The sequence below is a fragment of the Lissotriton helveticus genome, chromosome 5_1 (assembly GCF_964261635.1).
Source record: "Lissotriton helveticus chromosome 5_1, aLisHel1.1, whole genome shotgun sequence".
NCBI classification, from domain to species: domain Eukaryota; kingdom Metazoa; phylum Chordata; class Amphibia; order Caudata; family Salamandridae; genus Lissotriton; species Lissotriton helveticus.
In genome coordinates, this window is record NC_136065.1 from 1,327,703,356 (window position 1) to 1,327,728,077 (window position 24,722).

The following is a 24,722-nucleotide window of genomic DNA, read 5'->3' on the forward strand; positions in this document are numbered from 1 at the left end:
CTTTGTTGCCTCAGGAAGCCTGTGATCTATGGGCATGAGCGATACAACGCACACTCAACTTTCTGGCGATTGCATGTTCCTGGTACAAGAAACAGTCTGGCAGGCACTCTCAGCAGGACGACAATTTCCACTCTCGAGTGAGTTTTCTTCTACGGACGGTGGATTCAAATTTCGGCAGAGGGGTGCATCCAGATCTGGTCTTTTCGCGACCAAGAGGAACAGCACATACTGGTTCTTTTCAAGTTGGCATCCCCACAAGGATTTACAGGGATATGCGTTTGTCGTCCAACTGATCTCAATCTGCTTCCATTTTCCACCGATACCTTTGGGTCTCAAAGTTCTGCTGAAGAACAAGATAGAGTGGTGTTGAGGGTTCCTCTTTACCCCTGATGGCTTCGCCAAGACTGGTTTACTGAGTTTCTCTTTTTTCCAGTCGGAGTGCGAATCAATTCGGTCGTGTCCACCTCCGGATCTATTTTTCTTCCAGAGCGGCCAGGTTTATCACCCGGAACAGCCATTTTTGAGGTCAGCGGCCTGATTACCTTTAGTTCGCCCATCTAAACATCCCTGCGGTTTGCAAGGAAGTGTTAGCCATAACAGGGACAAGGTCTCAAATGGAAATGTTTTTTGCGGTATCTGATATTGTTCGGTTGTACTTCATCCTTTTACTAGGATTGCCTCATGCAACTCTACTAGTTTTTTACTGGCAGCAGCTCCAGATGCCGACGAGATGGGACCACATCTTTTTATTCTTCAAAAAATATAAATCAATCCTTCAAAGGAATTTTCAGAATGTTTTTTCTACGCCAGTTCGTCCATTACCATCGAGACATCTCAATGTGGTCATAGCGCAGTTCATGTGCTATCCTTTGAGCCTATCCTAAGTGATGATCTAAGATGACTTAGAAAGGTGTCATTTTCTTTTTTATTGGCTTTGACATTCCTCTATTAGAGTCAGTTAGGTTCAGGTCTTATCGATTCTTTAGCCTTTTCATACAGTTCACGATAACTCTGTGCGGATTATACAGCAATTCTTCAAAGGATTGTTTCGTATGTTTCCGCCGGTGCGGAAACCTCCTCCTACATGGCATCTGAATGTCGTACTAACTCAGCTCATGCGTCACCCTTTCGAGCCGATCCATAAGGTGGACCTGAAATTTGTAACATGGAAAGTGTCATTGTTACTAGCTTTAACATCTGCTAGAAGGGTTAGCGATATTCAGGCATTCACATCTAAATCGCCTTTCATCCAATTTACCACTGACTCGGTAGTACTACGTACTAATCCAACGTACATGCCAAAAGTGCCTTTGGATTTTCATCTGAATGAGCCGGTTGTTCTCAAGACATTCTTTCCAACCCCACAGTCTCCGGCTGAACGAGCACTGCATTCGTTGGATATTAAGAGATGCCTCAAGTTTTACCTATCAAGAACCTCTACCATCCGCATGACAGACCAGCTGTTCGTGGCTTATGGGCGGCAACGCCAGGGCTGTGCAGTTTCAAAACAGACCATTGCTAGATGGGTCTCCTCTACAATTGGACTTTGTCATCAGCAGGCTGGTAGACCCTTACAGGCCTTGCCTAGAGCACATTCTACAAGGGCGGTTAGCTCTTCCACTGCCCTTTTTGCTGGTGTGCCTCTTCGACAGATCTGCAGAGCTGCTACGTGGTCTAGCAGGCACACCTTTACTAGATACTACTGTCTAGATTCAACAGACGACGCAGATGCTTCGGTTGGAAGAGCAGTGCTGCGTTATCTTTTCAAATAAGGTGAGCCTCTGTTTCCTCCTCCTCCTATATGCTCTTTAGACGTTCTTTCAGATTCGATGCTTATGGTATAACTGGTATTCTGTTATATATATATGTATATATATCTGCATTTGATACTCTGACGTCTACGAGCCTTATGTTAGGAGTACTGCTTACTATTCTGATTCAGGCATGTGAATCTATGAAAGACACCCCTAATACTGGAGAAGAACAATAGTTACTTACCTGTAAACAGGTGGTTCTCCAGTTTTGGTGTCTTTGATAGATTCACATGCAACCCGCCCGCCTCCCCCCAGAGACTCACTCAGGCATTTTAGGGTTTCACTCCCGTGCGAGAAAATCTGAGAGCCTGAGCCTCTGGGGAGGACATTCTGGTGGGTCCTGACGCCTGATTGGCCGCAGTTTGGACTAATACATAACGACTAGGATAGTCACTAATGTGGAAGTTTTTTCTACTGTAGCTGGTGCTACTTTACTTCCTGGTTTGGTATCTCTGATATTTGCTATAAGTTTTATGGCATTTATTGCTTTTATATATACCGTGGGACTCCCACTCCGACGACGGGGAATGATTCAGGCATGTGAATCTATGAAAGACACCAATACTGGAGAACCACCTGTTTACAGGTAAGTAACTATTGTTCTTACACACCATGAATCCTGTTACTAGCTAAAAAGGTAGGAGCAGTGTGGAGTGTCACAAAAATGTGCTATAAAAGCCTCTCCTAACAGTTTATCTAAACCCTGTGCAGAGCTGAAGAACTTTCACCTAAGCGCCCCACCTTTCCTCCAATCAGCCACACCCTCCATAGCCCCCGCTTTACAGCCTCAAGTCTCGGCTCGTTCTGGCCCATAGCAGCCTTTTATTGGCTAATTGTCGCGAGGTGTGGCCTCTGTGTGCTGAATGCGCCAGCAGTGGCCAGAGGCGATGCCTTCACACCACCTGTGCTGCATAAATCACTCGCACTCTGTAAACACTGAACAGCAGATGTGTGTGTTTATAATTTCTGAGTAAAATACACACCTCTGGAAACTCAACGCCATTGTTAAAACTCACGAGAGGTCTTGTGATACCCACCACAAAATGCCTGGATGAAATACCTTTTCCTTCCTGAAACGTAGTTCTTAGCCCACCCGCCGAACAGTTTTATTTTCAAAATTAGACTTTCAGAAACGTAATTCGTTAAAAAACAATCCTTTAGTGACCATCATATTCCGTCTGAGAGGATTTAGTCAATTTGTGGCAAAAACAAATAGTCTCAGAGACTAACTCATTTGAGGCATACATTATTTAGTTTCAGACAAAATTATTGTGTGTTAGACTGTTCCTGTTTAAAATATCATCGCTCGTGTGTTTCAATAGTTCATATTTCTTCTATCAATGTCCATTTTGACTGCATATCTCAACGTATTTGCTTTGTATGTCTGTTATTGCATTGTACATCTTAACTTTTATCTTTCGTTGACAGGTAAACCGCAGGACATCCCTCGAGTGAGTATTTCTCGCTCTAAAACGAAATACATTAAAAACACATGGATCATCGAAATGCCCCACTTCTTCTGGGAAGCTTTACAAAAAACAAGCATTTGCAATGTAATAGGTCTTGCAGTTATGCAAGTTTAAGCTATTTGCATTGTAAATAACAATGCCTTTTATTTAGGTTTTTAAAAAGATAACAAAAATAAAAGGCATTGTTATTTGCAATGTCAATAGCTTAAACTCACGTAACTGCGAGACCTGTTGCATTGCAAAAGCTTGTTGTAATCCTGTTCGGAGTTGAGAAAATGCCTAATCCTGTGCAACCAACTTCGCCATAACACGCCTTTTTCTGCTGTCTGCAGCAGAGGTTTGGCAGCAAGGTCTGACCTGGCCCTGCACCTATCCTTTTACAGCTTCTAGCCACTCTACTCCACACGACTGCCAGCCAGGTCCTGCACCCACCGCTCCGCAGCTAGGTGGAGATTTGACCACAGTGCCTGGCTCTGTTGGCTGTCATTACTCTGCAGCCAGTCCTCCGAAGGGGACAATGTGCAGTGGAGGACTGATCTCAGGGCTTCGACCCACCCTTCTACACCCAGCCTATCACTCTGTTCTACTTGACTCTTATAAAGGGCCAACTGACAAGCTTAGAGGCCAAAGTGTTGCTTTCCCTTGCAATAATAATTCGTCTATGTTTGTGGTACATTGGGTACAGTGGATTGAGCACCCGCAAGTTTAGCTCGCACTGAATCTCAACATCATGGTGAAGATGCTTGCTGAGAGTCGCACATGGTCATACCATGCATTCATATTGGGAGTGGTAGTTTTCTTTTACCAGGCTAGGCAATGGGCATCCTATTATGGATCCCCTAGTTGGCAAGAGTTTCTACTATTACATCAGTACTAGCATTCACCAGGTGCCAGCAGTGGGCATCCTCCTATGGATGATGACTAGTTGTCAAGAATTGACATATCCCTAAGCTGGGAAGAATTAACACAGTTGTGAGTACCATTATTTCACCATAGATAGAGTTTGCATGATCATCATAGTGCACAGCGTAAGCAAATAGCATTGGAAAATACGGTAGGTCCAAAAAGGCAAGACCTGTTGGTTTTGCCAATGCTTATTAATTCTGGCAAGGCAAGCCCTTTTAATTTTACCAAAATAATATGGATTGTATAGTTATGTATTTTTTTTTTTTTGAAACATCTTTTATTGGGTTTTATTCACACAGCCAATAACAGCAATTACATTACCCGCACTATCTAAGTCCCTCTAAGAAACCCCCCAGATAGCACGTACAGGGAGAGGATCAGGAAATGGATTGTATAGTTATGTATGCTGACTTTCACCTAGCCCTTTATAGGCATTGGTCTATTGTCAATCGTATTTTTCTTCCACCCACTAGTCATGGGGCCAGCACTTTGGGTGACTTCAATTAGAGTGATTTCATTCTGATGTTGTACACTGTGCACTTATATAAACAAGCACTGGCAAAACCAATAGGTCTCGCCTTTGAGACCTATTGGCATTGCCAATTGCTTGTAGCCAAGCTGTACAGCATTTCTGATACCCTGAGGCACAACTAAAAAGTTTTTTAAAAGCCTTTGATTTTGTAAGTGCGCTTAGTATACAGGCTGGATGGATCAGTATCTAAAAAGAAAAGTGTTACTTTTAAAGTTCTTGAAAAGCAAGCAGTGGAAACCCTGAAGACAACCAATAAACATTTTATTTTATTTATAAAGTTTTATATAGCGCAAACTTGATCCCGAAGGATATCGGAGCGCTATACAATTTGAGGGAATTAAATAACTTCCCACCCTATTCCCCTATAAACCCACATCCCACTATGGAACTAAAAATGCAAAATTAGAACAAAAAAATGTAGTAACATGTAGACGGTACCTCTGTGAATATTTGCACGCTTTCTAAATTTAATTTCACTTCTTGTGTATAGTCTCTCTGCATCCATCTTTCAGTGATTGTTGGCTCCGAGGTCTGATACATCTTACTTTTTCAGTTGTTCCTTAATTTGGCCTTTCAGGATTCTGCAATGTTTAATTGAATTCTTTTAAACTTTTTCTAAACCCATTTCCTAATTGGTTTTCACACTCTACTTCGATCATTTTGTATTGATTTGTCTTGCAATGTGGTGTTATGTACTTTAAGCCCTTCTTGCTATTTTGTAGAAAACTGTTGGAAGAGTTGAGTAAAATTTCACTCAAAAACTTTCAGATGCTTCACGGAAATCACTGTGTTAAAATGTGACATTTCTCATTATCGAGGGCTAGTGCAGTTTAGCAGTGTCACAGTACACATTATTCCTCTGTGTCTTTCCTGCTATTCATGCACAAACCAATCAAACCATGTTGCACAACATCAAAACTGGAACTTTATCTATACCAGGTACCGCCATGTACTTGTGCTTTATCTTTGATTAAGCAAAGTGCTGCTTATGAGATTCCCCCCATTTGTGTTCATAGAGAAAAAAGTTAGACCATGCGGGGTGTTGACTAGCAATGCCTTGAAGGATCTCACAGTTAACTAAATTTATCAGTACTTGATCCCCGCCTCCCACACCAGCCCATAAAAACTAGTAATTCCCATACCCTTTAGGTTTTCCCTGATGGATTCGGACAGCTCGAACCAGTTAATTTATGAGGGAAAATGCCCAGAGAAAACGTAAAGCATGATGGATTTGGTGTAAATAATACTGGGCCGTCATGTTATGCCTCATTTAAAAGATGAAAATTCTGAATAGGAGATTTTTTACAACATCCATTAAGTTCTTCACCCCAGGGAGATGGTATTTATCAGGTGTGGTAAATACCCCACCCAATTTCACCTAACGTAAGGTAAGTACCTACTTGTCTTGCTCAATCTTGAAACGTTAATCACATTGACAATTTGAAATAAATAAAAACATATCTCAAATGTATATGTATGCTTGAAACGGCAGAATAATGAGAGTTGGACTCCCATTCATGTTGTGGTGTCTTGTGAATTTGCTGAGAAATATGTGAACTGTTAGACAAACAGAACGAAGTAATACGTCTTTCTGACGGTTGAACCCATGGCCGAAATGGCCTTACTGGGTATCAGGGTTTCCCCGGGAGGCTGGAAGGGTAGGGCTGGTTTTGCAGTGGAGCTGAAATTTCGGCTCCCAGTAACAAAAGCAGCAAGCAAGCGTTTCCAGCCTCCCGGGGTCAAGCAGGGCTTTCCCAGGGCTGGACCGTGAAAATTGCCAAGGCTGCTGTGGGTTCCAATCCAGCTCTGGTTGCACCTATCTTTATTCGCTAGTATACCCCTCCCAGTGAACATGTTCAACAGTGGGATCTAAGGTGGTAATAGATGCACATTTGTTTTATGTTGTACTTCACTGCCTGCAAACTCTGCCGACATTTGGCAAGAGGCACAACGTGCCAGAAGTGCTGAAGGTTCTTTATTGTCTCTTTTAGGCCTGCATTGATGAAAACCTAGATATGGTCAAGTTTCTTGTTGAAAATGGAGCTGATGTGAATCAGCAGGACAATGAGGGCTGGACTCCCCTTCATGCTGTGGCCTCCTGTGGATATCTGAACATAGCCGAGTGAGTAAACGCATGCATGACATCAAGACTACTTTTTTCATTTAGATCACTTTTAGGTTGGCCTCGTCAGACAACTGGCACTGGTTTTCCAGTGATTTGGTTGTCTTGCACTTCACAGAACGTTGCATGGCTTTTCTATAAAACAGTGAAAATATTGATGAAAAGGTGGGGAATGTGCAACTAAGTAGCACAGCGAGAACATAAACTATCATGGAATGGGTATACGTACATCATTATAAATCACATTAGGACGTTTTAGGGTAATATGTAGGATTATAGATCTCAGAAATGGCAGCAAAAACACCAACAATTAACTTGACGAGAGGTTAGAAAAAATGGTTAAAGCAAAACTTGAAAGTTTAACCTTTTGGTAATGGAAGGATATAAGCAATTTGGCCCGATGTATATAAATTAGCTCAACAGGGGATGGCATTTCTTCTCACTGCCTTGTATATTTCGACATATGACCCGAAATGTTAAACTGACTCTGATAAAAGTACTCAAATCCTTCAAAGCTTAAGAGTAGATTTATTAAATACAACCATCAACATGAACAGCTCAGTAACTGATCAAATCCTAATGGAATCTCATTACACATAGTGTGATGTAACACACCCTAATTTCCTTAAAGGAGAAGATGAATCATAACACATCCACCTTACATAACAATAAAACAAAAGGGCAAGACTCAAAAACTGAAAATAAAACATAAAACAACTGTTAATACATAATATAATCTTTGAACTTATCAGGCATCTGTCTTGGCCTTTTTGGATCGTTTTTCAAATTTAAATCAGAAGAAATGTTTATGGGATGATCTTCATGGACAGCACCCTTCATGGATTCTTTTCTTAATTCGGTACACTTGGCCAGCTTGGACATGTTCCAAGTACAACCATTATCTAAAGTAACAACATTTTTCTTTATTGCGACAATGATAAAAGGGCCAATGAAATTTGAAGTGCCTTTGTACCCATGCCTCGGATTTTTGACTCACACAGAATCATCCACATTCCACTTCTTCACTTTGACAGCCATCTTACTGTCATACCGTTGTTTATATCTTTGCTGATGCCTGAATAACTTCTCCTTCCTCCTTGAATCATCCTCCAAATCACTACCCAACCTATTCCCGCTATCCTTCAGATGAAGCCAAGCTGGATTAAGTTTAGAAGTAGCTACTCTTCCCCTCAATGCTTCAAAAGGAGATTTTTGCATAATGGCGTTAGGAACGGTGCGATGTGCCCACCATGTTTCTCTCAGCACACCACTAAACGAAACTTTAGACTCCAAAGCTCGTTGTGCACAACTCTTTACCACTCTATTCATCCTCTCAGTAAGACCATTGGCCTGGGGAGAATAAAGAGCTGTTTTCTGATGAACGACCCCAAGATTTTTAAGAAAAACATCCATTTCATTAGAGGTAAATTGCACCCCGTTATCTGTAACTAAGTACTTAGGAACCCCTTCTGAAACAAACGCATCCTTGAGAAACTCAATCACAGACCTAGAACTAACCACCCCCATACATTTTGAGACAACCCACTTGGAGGTATAATCTAGCAACAATACAACAAACCTTTCATACGAGGGCATCAACTCAAAAGGACCTGCAATATCTAGTCCAACTTTAGTCCAAACTGCAGAAGAAATTTCTACTGGGGACAAAGGAGCATGACACGTGGTGCGAGACTTGTCATTCACAGCACACAAATGACAATCTTTTACTACAAATTCAACCATTCGGTCCATTCCAGGCCACCAGTATCTCTCCCTAACACGCGCCTTGGTGAGGCTCCTTCCCAAGTGACCCTCATGAGCCAAATTGACAACTTTTTCTCTCAAATCACCAGGTGGAACTAACCTGTCACCTCTCACCAAGTTCCCTTGCCAAAAAGTCAGCTCATCTCTTACATTCCAGTACTCTTTCAAATTGCTGTCAAGTACATCATAATTGGGCCAACCAGTTGTTATAACCTTTTTAAGAGAAGTGAAAATGCTGTCACTTTCAACACACTTCATCCATTCATCCTTAGATACAGATGACTCAATTACCCAATTCACACTTTGGCTCACTTCCAAAATTTGTTCACCATTTATGGGTAAACGTGACATGCAGTCAGCAGGTTTATTGTTTTGTCCAGAAATATATTGTACCACGAAATTGAATTCCTGCAGACCCTCACTCCACCTTTTCAACCTGGGGGTCATGAGATCATTTTGGTGACGGGAAAATATTTGCACAAGGGGACGATGATCAGACTTAACAACAAATGGAATTCCCCACAAATAAAATTTAAAATGGTAAATAGCCCAATACACTCCCAACGCTTCTCTTTCAATACAAGAATAATTCTTCTCTGCTACCCTAAGAGCTCTCGAGGCAAAGGCCACAACCACTTCCTCTCCATTCACTATTTGGGAGAGTACAGCCCCAAGACCCCTGAGACTGGCATCGGTTGTCAGAATAGTCTTCAATTTAGAATCAAAGTGACCCAGAGTTGGTATTTTCCCAATTTCTAATCTAATAGTGTTAAAAGCCTCTTCACAATCTTTAGACCACACAAAATTCACACCTTTTTTTAGAAGAGCTCTAATCGGTTCCGTAACACATGCAAATCCTTTGACAAATTTTGAGTAAAATTCAGCCATCCCTAAAAATGACTTTACCTACCTGTTCCTTGTCTTCTGGAGCAGGAGCTTTAACCATACTCTCCGCAAGCTCCAACTTCGGTTGTATGCCCCTCCCAGATATCACGTGTCCAAGATAAGTAACGGACTCCAAACCAATGCGACACTTTTCTTTTTTAACTGTGAGACCACTCTCTTCCAATTTGTCCAACACAGATATCAACACTTTCTCATGCTCAGATTCATCTTTACCATACATCAAAATATCATCTTGGAAGAACATCACATTGTTCAGACTTCCAAGAACCATTTTCATCACCCTCTGAAAACATGCCGCCGCTGAGGCCAACCCAAAAGGCATCCCCAAGAATTGGTAAGCTCCCAGAGGAGTAACGAAAGACGTCAAGTGCCTCGAGTCTTTGTGTAGGACAATTTGATGATATGCCGACGAAAGGTCAAGCACACTAAAAATCTTTGCTCCCTTCAACACACTTATGGAATCAGAAATGTTGGGTAGCGGCTGACGATCCACCCATATCCATTCATTCAATCCACGCAAGTCCACACACATCCTAACAGATTTTCCTCCATCTTTGGGTGCTAAAACTATTGGACTCAACCATTCTGAGGATTCGATTTCCTCAATTACTCCCAGCTTCAATAACCTATCAATTTCCAATTTTAAAGGTACCATCATCATGAGGGGTACCTTCCTGACCTTATGAACACAAGGTTTGGCAGATTTCTTGAGGATTATTTTGTGCTCAAACCCTTTTAAGCATCCAAGTGTGTCTGAAAATACCTTGTGATAGTCATTGAAATATCCATTCAAATCACACACTTTGCCAATTGTTGGAGCATAAGTATTACGAAGTAATTCTTCTAGCAACATCACCTGGTTCCGAGGATCTTTAGCACCAGGATTAAGGATTATGCCCAAATCATGTTGGTGCCTCCACCCAAGGAGATTGTCACCCCTTACAGCAACATACACTTTCCCAGTAGTCGTATTTCCTCTGAATGTGATCTTAGCAACTGTATATCCCAAAATATCAATTTTGGCTCCCGCATAGCTTAAGGGAGCAATGTCAGGAGGTAAGAGTGATACATTTTCAAAACCCACAATCTCATCCCAAATTTTGTTTCCTATTAAGGTAAAAGGAGAACCCGAATCTGCCATTAGTTTAAACACATAGTCATCAATTCCAACATCACAAAATGGCATAAAATCTGTTCAGAATCAATATTTCCCTCATCAAACTTCACATTTGACACTACCACAGTGCAAATAATGTCCATGGTATCATTGCTCACTACTTTCTTCCTTCCAGACTTACACATGCGAGCATAGTGTCCCTTAATACCACAATTATTGCAAATGCAATCTTTCGCATAACAGTAGGGAAAATTTGAAGTGTGAGAAAAACTGCCAAATCTAAAACAACGTATTCTTTGATGTGTAAAAGGACGTTGCTGACTAAAATCTGGTTCCTTGCTCAAAGAAGATTCTCTGCTGACAGAAGGTCGAGATTGACTACTCATAGTATTCTTCTGAGTGTGAGAATTTTGAGTTTTTTTTTGTGTGACTTTGTTTTTAGAGCCAACCGTCACTCTGGCAACTTCTTCAGAATGCTCATCAATAATATCACTCTCCTCCAGCATATCTACATTTTCTTGAATTTTTTTTTTACAGTTACTGTCACTATTAAGATGGTTTCCTTCTTTTTTTATTCTTCCTTATTTCCTTAACCCAAGAGGAAGTATTCTCCATTCCTTCTACAACAGCCAAAGCTTCACTCAAAGTAGGGTTTTTTGATAATAATTTTTCTTGAACTCTTGAACTGTTTGTGCATCTAACAAGTTGATCTCTTACAAGTGACTCAGACAGTTCTCCAAAATCACATGTACGTGCCAAAGTTTTAAGAGCAGTTACATACGTTCCAACACGTTCAGAAGGGCCTTGTACACGCGTGAAGAACCTATGTCGTTCAAGGACAACATTAATTCTTGGACCGAAATAACGTTCCAACATGGTCATAGACATTTCATATATGTCTGAAGGTTCAACATCTGCTCCACCAACAGGTAAAAAGATCCATACTATCGTAGGTATTCCTACCTTCTACTCCCAGATTGTGCAATAAAATTGCTTGTTTCCTAAATGCAGAACATTTCTCACCCCCAATAGCCACCAAATAAGAATCAAATAAATTCCTCCATCTTTTCCATGGAAGAATTGGCTCACCTTCATCAGACAAGAAAGGTGGAGGTTGTGACATGCTTGAAGACGAAGTCATTGTAAAGATAACGTTTATACTGTTTACAGAATAAAGTCTTGCACTGTTGTTTGAATTGACTAAGAAAAATTGTCTCCAAGAAAAAAAACTTTGAAGAAAACAAAGCAAAATAAACTAAAAAAGTCTCACCTCATAAATTGTAAATTTCTAATCCAAATCGTTAAAATTAAGGAGATGTGCAGCAATGGTTTGTTTTAGAATAATAACAAAACATTGAGAAATGAAATCGGCAAATTGCAGTCAGTCGACCTATCTAAAATGGCCGCCACGTTTTTTGACGTCGTACGCTGCGTGCGTCGACATCAGGTCAAAGTTGAGGCTTGGCACGGAGAAGAATCTTCAGCACGATCTCGGGAGGAATGCCATCGCACAGAGACTCGTGCAGGGACTCGTGGCCGAATCAAATGAAAACAAAGTGTGGCGCGAGTGAAAATGGCACACCACAGTAAGTGAACATCCAAAAAAATGATAAAATCCAAATAATCGGTTACCAGAATCTGACAGCTCCAGTTCTTTCGATGCTTGAATTGTAGTAGTCTTTTAGTCCAGTTTTCTTCAAGAGTTAAAAGGAATAACTCACCATAGCGATATAGAATAAGTCCAAAAACAGTTTCCAAGGTGAAATGAAGATAAGCTATTCACAGCAAAACATCTTCCTTATGAAATATAGTCAAAGCAGATAATCCAAGTTTGCTATATCCATAGTGTTAGAGACCCAGGTCGGTAAAAACACTAAAAATTGAAATCCAAGTCCAATTCCACTTCTTGTTTCGCAGGGGAGTTGATGGTTGCAAGTGCTTGTCCCCAATCAAGCCTTGGTCCTCGTCGCCAGTGATAAAAGTACTCAAATCCTTCAAAGCTTAAGAGTAGATTTATTAAATACAACCATCAACATGAACAGCTCAGTAACTGATCAAATCCTAATGGAATCTCATTACACATAGTGTGATGTAACACACCCTAAATTCCTTAAAGGAGAAGATGAATCATAACAGACTCCCAAGTGGACATTTAATAAGTTTGGAAATGAGTGGTCACTCCTAAAATGCAAGAAAAGTCGGCATACAATATTGAAAAAAAACTTCACTTGGTGACATCTTGCAAACACCAAGCCCAGATTGGGAATGGACCTGGATTGCATTGGAAGAGAAGCGAGTGGGATGAGACCAACACAATTTCTGAAAAGCAGCTTGAAAGTGAGGATATTACAGCAACAAATTTGAATGACAATCTAATTAGGAGCAGTGATGGCCTTCAAAAACAGGAATGATCTTGATTGATTGTAGAATCTTCCCTCATACTCAAAGGTCTAACCATTTGGGCCAACTCTTTCCATGTTTCATCTGATCATGTATCGAAGAAAACCTTGTGTTTCCAGATTTCACCTGATCATATATCAGAGAAAACTGTGTTGACCACTTTCACTCTTATGGTGCAAGTTAAAAAAGAATAGACTGTGTGTAGAACTTTTACTTCTCAGTTGAACTGTGATATCAGGCCCAGGATGTTATCCACCATCAAGCCAGGGTTAGAAGAAGTCAGTGGTGGAGGGAACTGCCTGAAGAGAAGCTGTTGCAGGGCAGACATGTGGATGAGATTAGTCACTTTGATGAAATGTACAGTTTGGTAAGTTTTTGCAAGCCTGTTTCTCTACATCCACTGCCTTCGGTACTTGCAAAAACAGATCAATACTGATTGGAATTTTGTGTTACGGGGAACTTAGTATGTCTTGGTGAATTAGGTGTGTAGGTGTGTGTGTGTGTGTGGGTGTGTGTACATATGCACACACAAAAACATGGAAATGGATTTTAAGCTTTGTAATAACTTTAGCACTGTTTGACGAATCTTCAAAAAACTTTCCACAAAAACGTTAAGCCTTCTCAGCTGCTTCTTGGAAAGTTTTATGAAGGATGGTAAGTCCTACAATGAATTTGCTTAATAAGCAAGATTATAAAACTCAAACTACTTATATTGATATGAGAGAGAAGTCACCATGATATTATAGGTGCAAGTGGCTATTGTCTTGACACACTATACAGCAGCACACCAGGGCAATATGTCTTGGGGAATGCAAAGAAGGCTACATTTTCATGCGAGGTACTCAGATGGGTCAGGTGAACAACTCCAACATGTCTATTTTAGGAAAGTGCAGCACTTAGACCAGAAATATTTAGCTAACAGTTGCCACCTTTTTAAGAAGTAAGTTCAAACATTGCACTTATAAGGGAAATGTTAAACAAAAATATATTTTTAAGCAATAACTTTGTCAACATTACCTTTTAAAAACGATTTTCAACTACCACACAACAGACTTCTGCTAAATGTAAACCAAAACGATTTTCCAGCAATAACACTTTTCTATAGTAAGCTAAAACCATATTACAGAAAACACATTATGGAAATCAAAGGAAAGGTATGACACTTTTTAAAAAGTGAAATCAGCATACAAATGCATATTTACAAAATTAAAAAGGAGTAAACCGACAGGTTACTTTGGAAGTTTGAAAGCAAATGTAATTCGAAGTTAAACTAGAAAACAATTGAGGAAGGAAGTAGCAGCACGTGTGAGTGCAAAGACTATGGAAAGCAGTGAATCAGTGGAAGACATCAATAGATGCAACAAATTCAGATCCTACAAAGGATTGGAGCCTGCTGCTTTCTCCCAAGGTGACCACCAAGATTAAAGCTTTGCCAACTAACTTCCATATGTCACAGTTAGAGTGAGGGGACCTTTTGACAGTTCTAAAATAATAGTAATTGGCAAAATGCCTCTGTTCGATTTATAGATTTTATGTATTGTACAGTAATAAAAGTAGCTGCAAACATTGCTCTTTGTCTGAGAACTATTACAAGGATTGACGTGCCACAGTTGCACATCCATAATAGGTCAATCAGTACAGATTCTAATACAGATTCAAGTAATTACAATATAGATTCATCAGGAGTATCTAGTGGATTATTTGACCTTAGAATATCTTGCTACCAGTGGTAGCCGCTAAAAGGATGGTAATCCACAATTAATCCCATGTATAGCCAGTTATCTGAAACGCACCATTAGATTCCCGCATTACTCCTCCATAAGACTGTTCTTTTATTCTTTTTTTTGGTTAATATCTACAGCACAGTAAACCAGCATTGTTCATGGTACAGATCATTTATAACCGATTTGAAGAACTTTACAAGTTTCTTCAAACATGCAAGCTAACAGCACTACCAAAACCAACATTAACCAGCAGATGCAATTATACTTCAAATACAGAAATTACGCAAAGATGAAAAAACCTACATTTTAATTTCAATGGAAAGGTTTGAGCTTTTCTAAATTAATCTTTTGGTTCTAAAATATTCAGTGATATACTAGGCTCTTGCAGATCACTTTCTTTTTTGCTCCTAATGCATGTGCGAGACAAGTGTTGTCTGTCCTGATACGATTCAAAAGATGTTGTTCAAACATGTTAAAACTATTTTTATTAAACAGATATCAGAAACAAATGTGGCTAAGTAATACATAAATCTAATTGTGTGCATATGCTGTTTATACATCAAACTATATCTGACCTCTTCTTCTTCTGCATTTATTGACATATTCTATTTGCCCTCCCCCACATGTAGAACAGACTTATTGATAACTCCTCCAGTGACTCAGGAATTCTTGAGGTGAACCATCAGTTCATTTTCTTCTGTAATGTGATGCTGGAAAAAGGGACTGCCTAGTTTTGTAATTTAATACATGTTGCTATACGTGTGCAATCTGCATCAAATGCTGGATAATATAGTTGAAGTCATCTCATTCTTTAAGGAAATGCAGAGTAAATATTCATATCTTTAATGAAATGTCATTTTATTCTATTACTTAATGCATGATAAATCAGGCAGTTACTCTTGCAATCCATTAGGAAATAATTGACTCATAGTAATCACCTACTGCAGTTAAACTCCGGGTAAAGCAAATGGTCTTCTGTAGATTAATTCCCTTTTTTGCACTTGTCACCAGAAAGAAATCAGCAAACAATGCAATAGATCATTTCTGACTTTGCTAGATCACCACAAAAATAGTTGTTTTTTGTGTAAGCCTCGCTCCGTCTGATCGTCAGTCTCTGTTCTCATGTCTGACATTCAAGATTATATATTTGCCTCAGCATTTGCCAAGTAGCTCTTGTTATTGGATTCCGAGTTTTGTGAATTATGTTTTCTGCAAGATGAGCTGTGTAAAGATAAAAACCTTGCCATCACAAAAATTGATTGAGCAGAAGAGTTTATCTGCAAATTGTTTATTTTTTGCAGAAGGGTTCTTGAGAGAACAGTTGGTTTTGTTGGACTTTTAATCTTAAGCAAACAAATAATTTAGCTTTCAAATTTATAGAGGCCCTGGGCTAGTTTCCAAAACCACCCCTCCTACTATAGTGAAAACCATTTCTGTACTGGGTGAACATTACAGTTTAAATTTTCTTGTAAATTTTGTCCTAAGCCTTCTGAGAGGAACTACTAAAATACCTTGCGTACAGCATTTGAAACAGACTCATGCTTAAATAGTTGTACAAATATTTCCTATACACCCAATGGGTTGCCATCTTGTGAGTCTCCCATAACTTAATTTCAGGTATGTTATTTGTAGTGTCACCTGTATAGTGTTCAATCTGCTATTAGTAGGGAATACGTTTTTCTTTGCCAGTCCAGCTTGTACGTTTTCCAAATGTTTCCATTGGTCTCCAGAGTCTGATTTGGTTTTGTGAAGCAGTGTATTCACTTTAATGCCTTTTTGTTGGTGAAAAAAATTATCTAGAATTTCCTTTTCTTTTCAAGTGCATCCATTCTGTCTCCGTAGCGTCCCATATGATGATCTATATTTAAGTTAGTATAAAGACAGATAAGTACTTGAAAAAATACAGCATAGAAGTAATATAATACCCCAGTGACCTGATTACATTCTCACAAAGTATGTTATATAAATAACTAGATATGTGGTTTAGTGTTTTAGCAATAGGAAAGTGGTGAAATAATACAAAAAAATATTATGATTAACAGCAATGCTTAGTCATACGAAAAATGAGGTTAATCTGAATCGCATAATATCTGTGCAGACTCCTGATTTAGAAAAAAAGCCTTTTCCACACTAGCTAATCTTGTTGGGTCATTCGGCCAAGGTTACACATGACACTTATTCCTGTATCAGTAAGTGATATCAATGCCTTTTTGGCAATGACTAATATATGTAAGTTAACTGTGCGATGAAAAAAATACATCCTACCAGAATTCTGGTACTCAATCTGTAAACGACATCATCTTACTAATTACAAGACACATTTATATACTTTAGGTACAACCCTTTCCTAAGGCCCCAGTTCTTCATAAGCACGCCTTTGTACACTTTTCTGAAGATTGTTATGCAGAGTTAAACTCCGACAGATATCCAAAGGGTCAGAACAATGTGACAGTAGTGCTGAACAAGAGTAATGCTTTTGTATTTTTCATATTTAGCTTCTAAATGGATAGACTTCCACATGTCAGAATGAAATCCAAAATACATTTTAAAGAGATCACTGGCTTGGACATAAGAAACAAACCATTGTCAGCATTGTATTGGGTCTTCTACTCAAATCCATCATGAAAACCTCATAGTTTTTATTATTTTGCAGTGGTTCCAATTTTAATCAAGAGTGGCAATCCTGATGGGTAACCCTCTTTAGAAAGAACTTGTCCAGTAGTATCCCATAGGTTAAGACATGCAAGTCTTATCGGTCTATAGGGGAAAGAGCTTAAGAAGGGTAGTGTGAAGGCAAGTCTTTCAAGTGCCAGGTGTATCTCACATGATCCCTCAAAGTCTTTGAAATATGGAACTGTTATGGTTTTTCGAATAACCAAACCTCCCCTTTATAATTCCTGTTTGTATAGGAAGGATTAGATTGTGAATTTTGTTTTTCTATTCCTTTTGTGAATATTCTAGCTAATATATTTAGATCCATATTTAATGGAGAGCTTAATTTACAATCAGAGCAATTCAAGGCATCTTGGCCTTTTCGAATCTGCATTTTCACAGCCATGTTCTTTGAATTGTGTTTGATCTTATGCTGTATAGTTGAACGTGGAGCTAAGAATACCCAAAATGTCGAATAGAAGTCCATGGGAAGGTCATACATCAGACACAGTTACTTCCTCGTCTCCTCGCTGTTTCCTACCCCCTCCCCCACCTCTTCCCTCCTTCATTCTTTGCTTGCCTCCCCCATTCCTTTCCTCTCTCCCCTGAATCTCTCTCCCCCTGCCTGGTATGTTTTTCCTTGTGCCAATTCTCTGCTTAATCTCCCTCCCCGTCGCCCTTTTACATTACCCCCTTACCTTTCTACTCACCATGAACCAACAGATGTAACTCGGAATTGATGAAACCACACCTACACCCGTTCCAGAAGGGCTTCCGCCTGTGCCAGGGCACGGAAACTGCTATGATTGCGGTTGTGGAGGAGGCTAGAAAGATCCTTGATTCAGGAGGATCAGTGGCAGTGTTCCTCCTGGATCTGAGCGCAGCCTTTGACACCGTGAACCATACAACTCTGATTCACCGGCTCCGGGAACTGGGAATTTCGGGGTCCGCACTGTCTTGGTTGAAATCCTTCCTCCACAACCGCTCTTTTCAAATTCTCGAGGGAACCTCTAAATCCCGTGCCACCCCTGTATACTGTGGAGTCCCCCAGGGCTCTTCCCTGAGCCCCACCCTTTTCAATGTTTATATGTCCCCCCTGGAGAAAATAGTCTCCCCTCATGGAGTCAAACTTGTGACGTACGCTGACGATACGCAGCTTGTTGTTTCTCTCAGCCAGCTCAATCGTCCCCCTGATAACCTTCAGCTCGGCCTCCAAGATATTTCACACTGGATGGATTGTTCTCATCTTAAACTTAACAGTGACAAAACTGAATTACTGGTATTGGGCACCCAATCCCATTTAATCCAAAGACTCTGTGGCCTCCTCGTATGGGACCGGTCCCAGCCCCAAAACAATCCATTAAGAGCCTGGGTTTGTGGCTGGACCAGGACCTCACGTTCATCACTCAAGCCAGGAAGTCAGCAGGGGCCTGCTACCTCATCCTCAGGACTACCTGCAAAATTCTTCCCTTGCTCCCTCAAGACTCAAGGAAGCTCCTCATCCAGAGCCTTCTACTATCTAGACTGGATTATGGTAATGCTCTCAATCGTGGTGCCCCTAAGAAAGTTATTGCTAAGCTACAGGGGGTACAACACTCCGCAGCCAGGCTCCTAACAGCCACTAACAGTAGGAGCTCTGCAAAATCATCCCTCAGACTACTCCACTGGCTGCCTATTCAGGAGCGGGTATACTTTAAAACACTCTGCACGACCCATAAAATCCTTCACGACAAGGGTCCGCTCATCCTAAAAAATCTGATTAGACGCCATGAAGTCTCCAGAACGCTCAGCACACCTACATCTGGCCCATGTACCCAGGATTAAAAATGCTCGCACAGGGGGTCGCCTTTTTTCCTACAACGCCCCCAAGCTGTGGAATTTGTTGCCCCTTACCGTGCGTGCTGAACCTAACCTTCTTACCTTTCGAAAGCTTCTGAAAACTTGGCTCTTCCCCTAACCCCCTTCCTTCCTCTACTACCTCTGTCACTAGCAGCCATGCGCTTTATAAATCCTGCTTTCATTTCATTTAATTTCATTTCATGTACCTTCAGTAACAATGTCTAACTTGTAACCTTTGTAACTCTCCTCATGTAAAGCACTCTGATACCTCCGGGTCTAGCCAGCGCAGTATAAAACTCAAGTAAATAAATAAAATAAATACATACAGGGTGTCCTGACGATTTCTAGCGGATCACTTTCTGCCTAAATCTCATAAGTTGTTGTTTAAGTAAGTTAACAGATCCCTTACATCAGGTTTCAATGACACAACTTGTATACTCTTAAATGGATTGTAACCTCTACTTCAGATGCCAGACTACCATCTCCATATAAAAAACAACATTCAGTGTTCATGATTGAGATACTATTTCTAGAGGCAGTTTTCCTTATGCTCATGTAAACTAACCATTTGCCCACCTCTTGCCTCTGACCAAATTCTTTTTGAGTTCTTACAAATACATTTTAGGCCTTCTTTAAATTCAAATGCTCATAATCAAGCCTCCCTTTATTACTTTTAATTCAATCTCGGTTGCTTCATGCATAAGCAAGCAATCTTTTTAGTGTCATGAGCTCTCTAGCCAAACTCACTTGTAGAGCAGTGTCTCTTAATATTTTGACTTATTTTGACTTCTCCGGACCCCCAAAGATGATTACTAGGATCTGGGGAGCCCCATTGAATCATTACTAGAAGCAAGAAACCCCAGCCTAAGCAATATCTACAATTTGAATATGAAAAAAAATACACATAAATACAGACAACTATTTTTGAAATACAGAAATTATTAAATACTTTTTAATTCACAAGCATAGAAAAATCAAATTTTAAATTTCAATGGAAAGGTTGGAGTTTTTCTATCTTCTATTTCTAAAAGACTAAGTGATATATTAGGCTCTCTGAGACCACTGTAATATTTTGACTTATTTTGACTTCTCCGGACCCCCAAAGATGATTACTAGGATCTGGGGAGCCCCATTGAATCATTACTAGAAGCAAGAAACCCCAGCCTAAGCAATATCTACAATTTGAATATGAAAAAAAATACACATAAATACAGACAACTATTTTTGAAATACAGAAATTATTAAATACTTTTTAATTCACAAGCATAGAAAAATCAAATTTTAAATTTCAATGGAAAGGTTGGAGTTTTTCTATCTTCTATTTCTAAAAGACTAAGTGATATATTAGGCTCTCTGAGACCACTGCGTCTTTTTTGCTCCAAATGCATGTTTTCTTTTGGTTAGACTATCAATTAAGGCCATAGTACATTCTATTTGCTGTGCTTGCGCTGCTCTCATGAATCAAACTAAGGATATAAACATTATTTTTAGCCTCCAGTTTCAAATTCTTTCATATTTACAGAACGTTTTGCAATTTTTAGTTTTAAATTTTGTTTATTTATGTATACTTTAATCTGCTAATGTATAATTTCCTAAACCACTGCAGACCTCCTTCTGTGTCGGTCACCTATGCAAAGTGTCTCAAAGAGATATTAAGTGAGGGTCCACAGTCCACAGAAATCAAAATATCCCCAGTGGTCTGCAACCATAAGAACCTCTGTGCTGCAGAGATTTCACAAACTTTTAACAAAGAATATGCAGATTTCTTTTTAGTCTTCAAACTGAAATATGTCATTCACCACATATCTGCTTTGAAGAAGGGAGGAGTTCAGTAACTGCAGTTTAGATGTATAAAGATCTGTTGACATAAAGATAGGAGCATGACATAAAAATGCAGTCTCAATTGTGCAGGATGTTCATTTAATCAATGAATCAGATCATAAAATAGTCCTCAAATAATTAGTGGGAAGAAGTAAAAAGCTAACAGGTTTGTCAAATAGGTGTAAGGTGCTCCAAACATGAGAAATAAAGACGTCTGTTGTTTCATGCTATAGTTTTTGTTACCAATGAAATTAGAATGTTCAGTAAAACTGTCAATCAGACCCGAAATTCACCACCTATTGCAAATGTGCCATAAATGAGGGAAGAAAGTTTATCCCTTAAAAATTGGAAAAGGTTTTCCTGGTTAAAATTTGGAGCACAGATATTTAAAAAAAAAAAAAAAAAAAGACACCTGCCACTTCTATAAACGACAAATAAATCTAGCATTAGGATTGGCGACCAAATTGTTTCTGTAGTGATTTTTCTCAAAGGGGTTAAATCCACTCTCTTAGATAGAAATGTCCTAGAGAAGTGCCTGTTGTAAGCCTTTCTCACCAAGAATTGCAAAGCATTTTTCAGAATTTGGGTTTCCAGGTGCAAATTATAGGCATTTGTTATTTTTCATTAGAAAAGTTTAATCTTTAACATTCCATTTTACAAGTTGTTGCCTCAAAGTATAAGGGAATATGTTGCTTAACTTATATAAACGACCTTTATTACACCTCGAAGTGATTGGCCCATCTATAATAGTGTAAAAAATAACAAGGAAAATACAATGACAAAGCCGAAAGGCCTAATGCATAAAGTAGGGAACATATGCAACAGATACTTTGCAAAGAAAGAAAGGCTGTGCAACTTTCTGTCCAGATGTTCATACAGTTCGTAAAGATATATGTTTAAATTAACAAAATCAAATAACTAAACTCTCAATTGTCTCTTAAGCGGATATTAACATAAGTAATTCACAATATAAATTGCAGGCGCATACAAGTAAATAAGTACAATACTCCAAGAGTTAAAAAGATAGACACAAAATGTAAACTATCTATTTGATCAGTAAATAAATTAATACATTTCTAGATAGTGAATACACTGACATGTCTATAACTTGCCACACAAGGTGCTTTATGAGACTCCTGCACAGAAAAAATTTAAAAGCGAACCTCCACCATTCCATTAAAATGTGAGCTCAGTCTTAAAGGAGTTAAGTGATAAGAAATGCAATCATAATAAAACAATGCAATATCAGAATTGTATTTTCAATAATAAAAGTGCTTACAACAGTGGCAGAGAAACCCAGATAATTAGCTCTGGCATTAAGCTTTGCTACGCTGTGCATCGTAATAATATTGCTAGTTGCGTTTATTCAGAAGTTAGGGATAGATGTTGGTGGTATTTCTTTTAAAGTAAACTTTGTGTCTTATCAGACTCCAGTCTGCTGCATTGTTATTAAAAGTTACTAATGGCACAGGAGTTTTGACAGTTGTGTATTAGATATTCTGTTAGCTTGAGATACCAAAGCTAATGTTAATTGGGAGTAATTTCATGTCTTCCCAACTACTTTGTCACCTCAAATCCACTTTCAGATTTGTTGCTAGCAAAGAGATATTACATTGTGGGGCCTTTTTTTCAGGTATTTGATAAGCCATGGGGCCAATGTGGCTCCTGTGAACAGTGAAGGGGAAGTTCCATTGGACCTCTCAGAGGAAGCTGCTATGAAAGACCTACTGTTGGAGCAGGTGAAGAAACAAGGTAAGCATTGTATGTACAGATACCCAGATACCCTATCGGGTGATTAGCCGTTCTTTATTAAACCTTGATTGATTAATACATCTTTTATGTATTAATGTCTGTGGATGCTTAGTCTCTCACCTGATATAGGTAGGATTTTGTGTTCTAAAATTGTTTTCTTGCCTTCTTTTCTAGCTATAAAGGACACCTACCTATTTCCAGGAGTTTTTAATCTAGTTTATTTAAATGTATTCTGTTTAAGAAGATTTTCTAAACCCATTCTGGAATCATTGCACAAGTCCAAAATTAAGGCATGTTGGTGAGAAGTTGAGTAGACAGGCAAGGTGATAGTTTGGTTGAATAATATGTATACTATTCAATTTGACCATACATGTTTAAATTGTTTGTTTGACATGACCTCTTAGAATGTCATTTGCTGTAAAATTCTCCATACATGATATCCCTAACAGTTTTGTTTAATTTTTTTATTTGAATATCCATTGCTTTAGGTTTTTTTTTTTTACATCTGCTTTACTCTTGAGTTTCATGTGTTGCAGTTGTGCAAGTGGGATTCGGCTGACTGTTTTCTGGTTGTATGTTCTTACCTGCCTTCCAGTTGTGTCTTTCCTTGGATATCTGTCTCGTTCTTTTGTCTTGATTGAGTTTTCTGGCCACATTCAGCAGTCCTAATTGCTTTTTTACCAGGAAGTTGTATTTTATTTTGTCACCTGATTAGCAGGGTGATGGGTGGTGGCATCTACCTTCAATTAACTGCTGAGGCTTCCCTACCCCACTGCCTCTGACCTGCTTGGTGAGCCTTTGTTAAATATTTGGGGCACTTCTCACTTGAGGCTTCATAACTTTTCTTCCCCACTAAAGTTATCCTGGCCAAGTTTCTAACTTCTTTCGCCACATGGTGGATATGCTGAAGGTACCATGGATTTGGGGGAAACGACAAAATAGATAAACATGTTTCTTTTTAAATGTGAAAAAGTGCTCTACCTCAAAACATTGCTTTTTCTAAAAATGCCTTTGAAAAGTGATTTGCTGTGCTATATCATCTTCCCAGCTTTTAGGAAGATTTTTATTTACAACTGTTTTTATATTTGACTAAGTAGTGGTATACTTTTTGTGTGTGGTTTTTACCTATTTCTAGTTTGTGGTGGCAACAGGCTGGAAAGCTGAAAGTTTCTGAAAAGTAGTCAAAAGTAACCAATCTAGCAAAGTGTCATTTATGTAGATCAATCCTAGTTTTCTCAGCAAAACTAATCCATAAAATAATAGAAAAAAGACAATAAGTAGGAAGAAATAGCAATTGATGACCGCATTTGTATCTGTAACCTTTCTTGTTTGTAGGATGCATAGTGTTTATTGGCTGTCCAGAAACTGGTAGTACCCTTAGCCAACAACTGAGTTGCAGCTTATGTTATGTTATTGTGTACCAAACACTCCTTATTTTCTAAGGTAAATTGTAATGAGTAAAACACTGGTATGAAGGAAAGCCAGGCATTTTTTTTTAAGTTCCCTAGATGCTGAGTTTATTGTGGTTATTTGAACAACTCTGAATTTAGGGTTACCCATACTATTTTATGATGCAGTGGGCATTTTGTAAAATATTTTCTCAGGTCAAGGCATTTGATTATTTGGGAGTACGCATTAGCGACAGGCTGGTCTGTACATCACAAATTGAAAAGTGTACTCTGACCCTCCAACATGCAGATTTTGCAATAATCCGGAAGGCTAGGGCGACCCCATAACTACCTCTCTCGCCCATTCTGGAACTTCACAGGGCCAAAGATCTAGGAGCAACCCTATACAGGTCTGAGCAATGGGGGCTGGATAACCTGAAGGATCTAGGCCTTGCTGAAAATAAATTCATTAGGGCGATCCTGAACCTATCTGTGAATACTCCCCTCCTGCTTAGA

The 24,722-nt window shown here is 39.2% G+C and overlaps 1 protein-coding gene across 5 annotated transcripts in view; it reads left to right on the forward strand.

Moving 5' to 3' along the window:
- The window catches only part of PPP1R12B (protein phosphatase 1 regulatory subunit 12B), a 916,156-nt gene that overhangs the window by 183,953 nt on the left and 707,481 nt on the right, over window positions 1-24,722 (forward strand). For all 5 annotated transcript variants that reach the window (XR_013594883.1, XM_078644174.1, XM_078644172.1 and 2 more), the window contains exons 2-3: window positions 6,713-6,843; window positions 22,700-22,818. Coding sequence is in view for 4 of the 5 variants with exons in the window: in XM_078644174.1 (XP_078500300.1) it covers window positions 6,713-6,843; window positions 22,700-22,818 (250 nt within the window). In the remaining variant the exon portion in view is untranslated. The remainder of the gene's footprint in view (window positions 1-6,712; window positions 6,844-22,699; window positions 22,819-24,722) is intronic.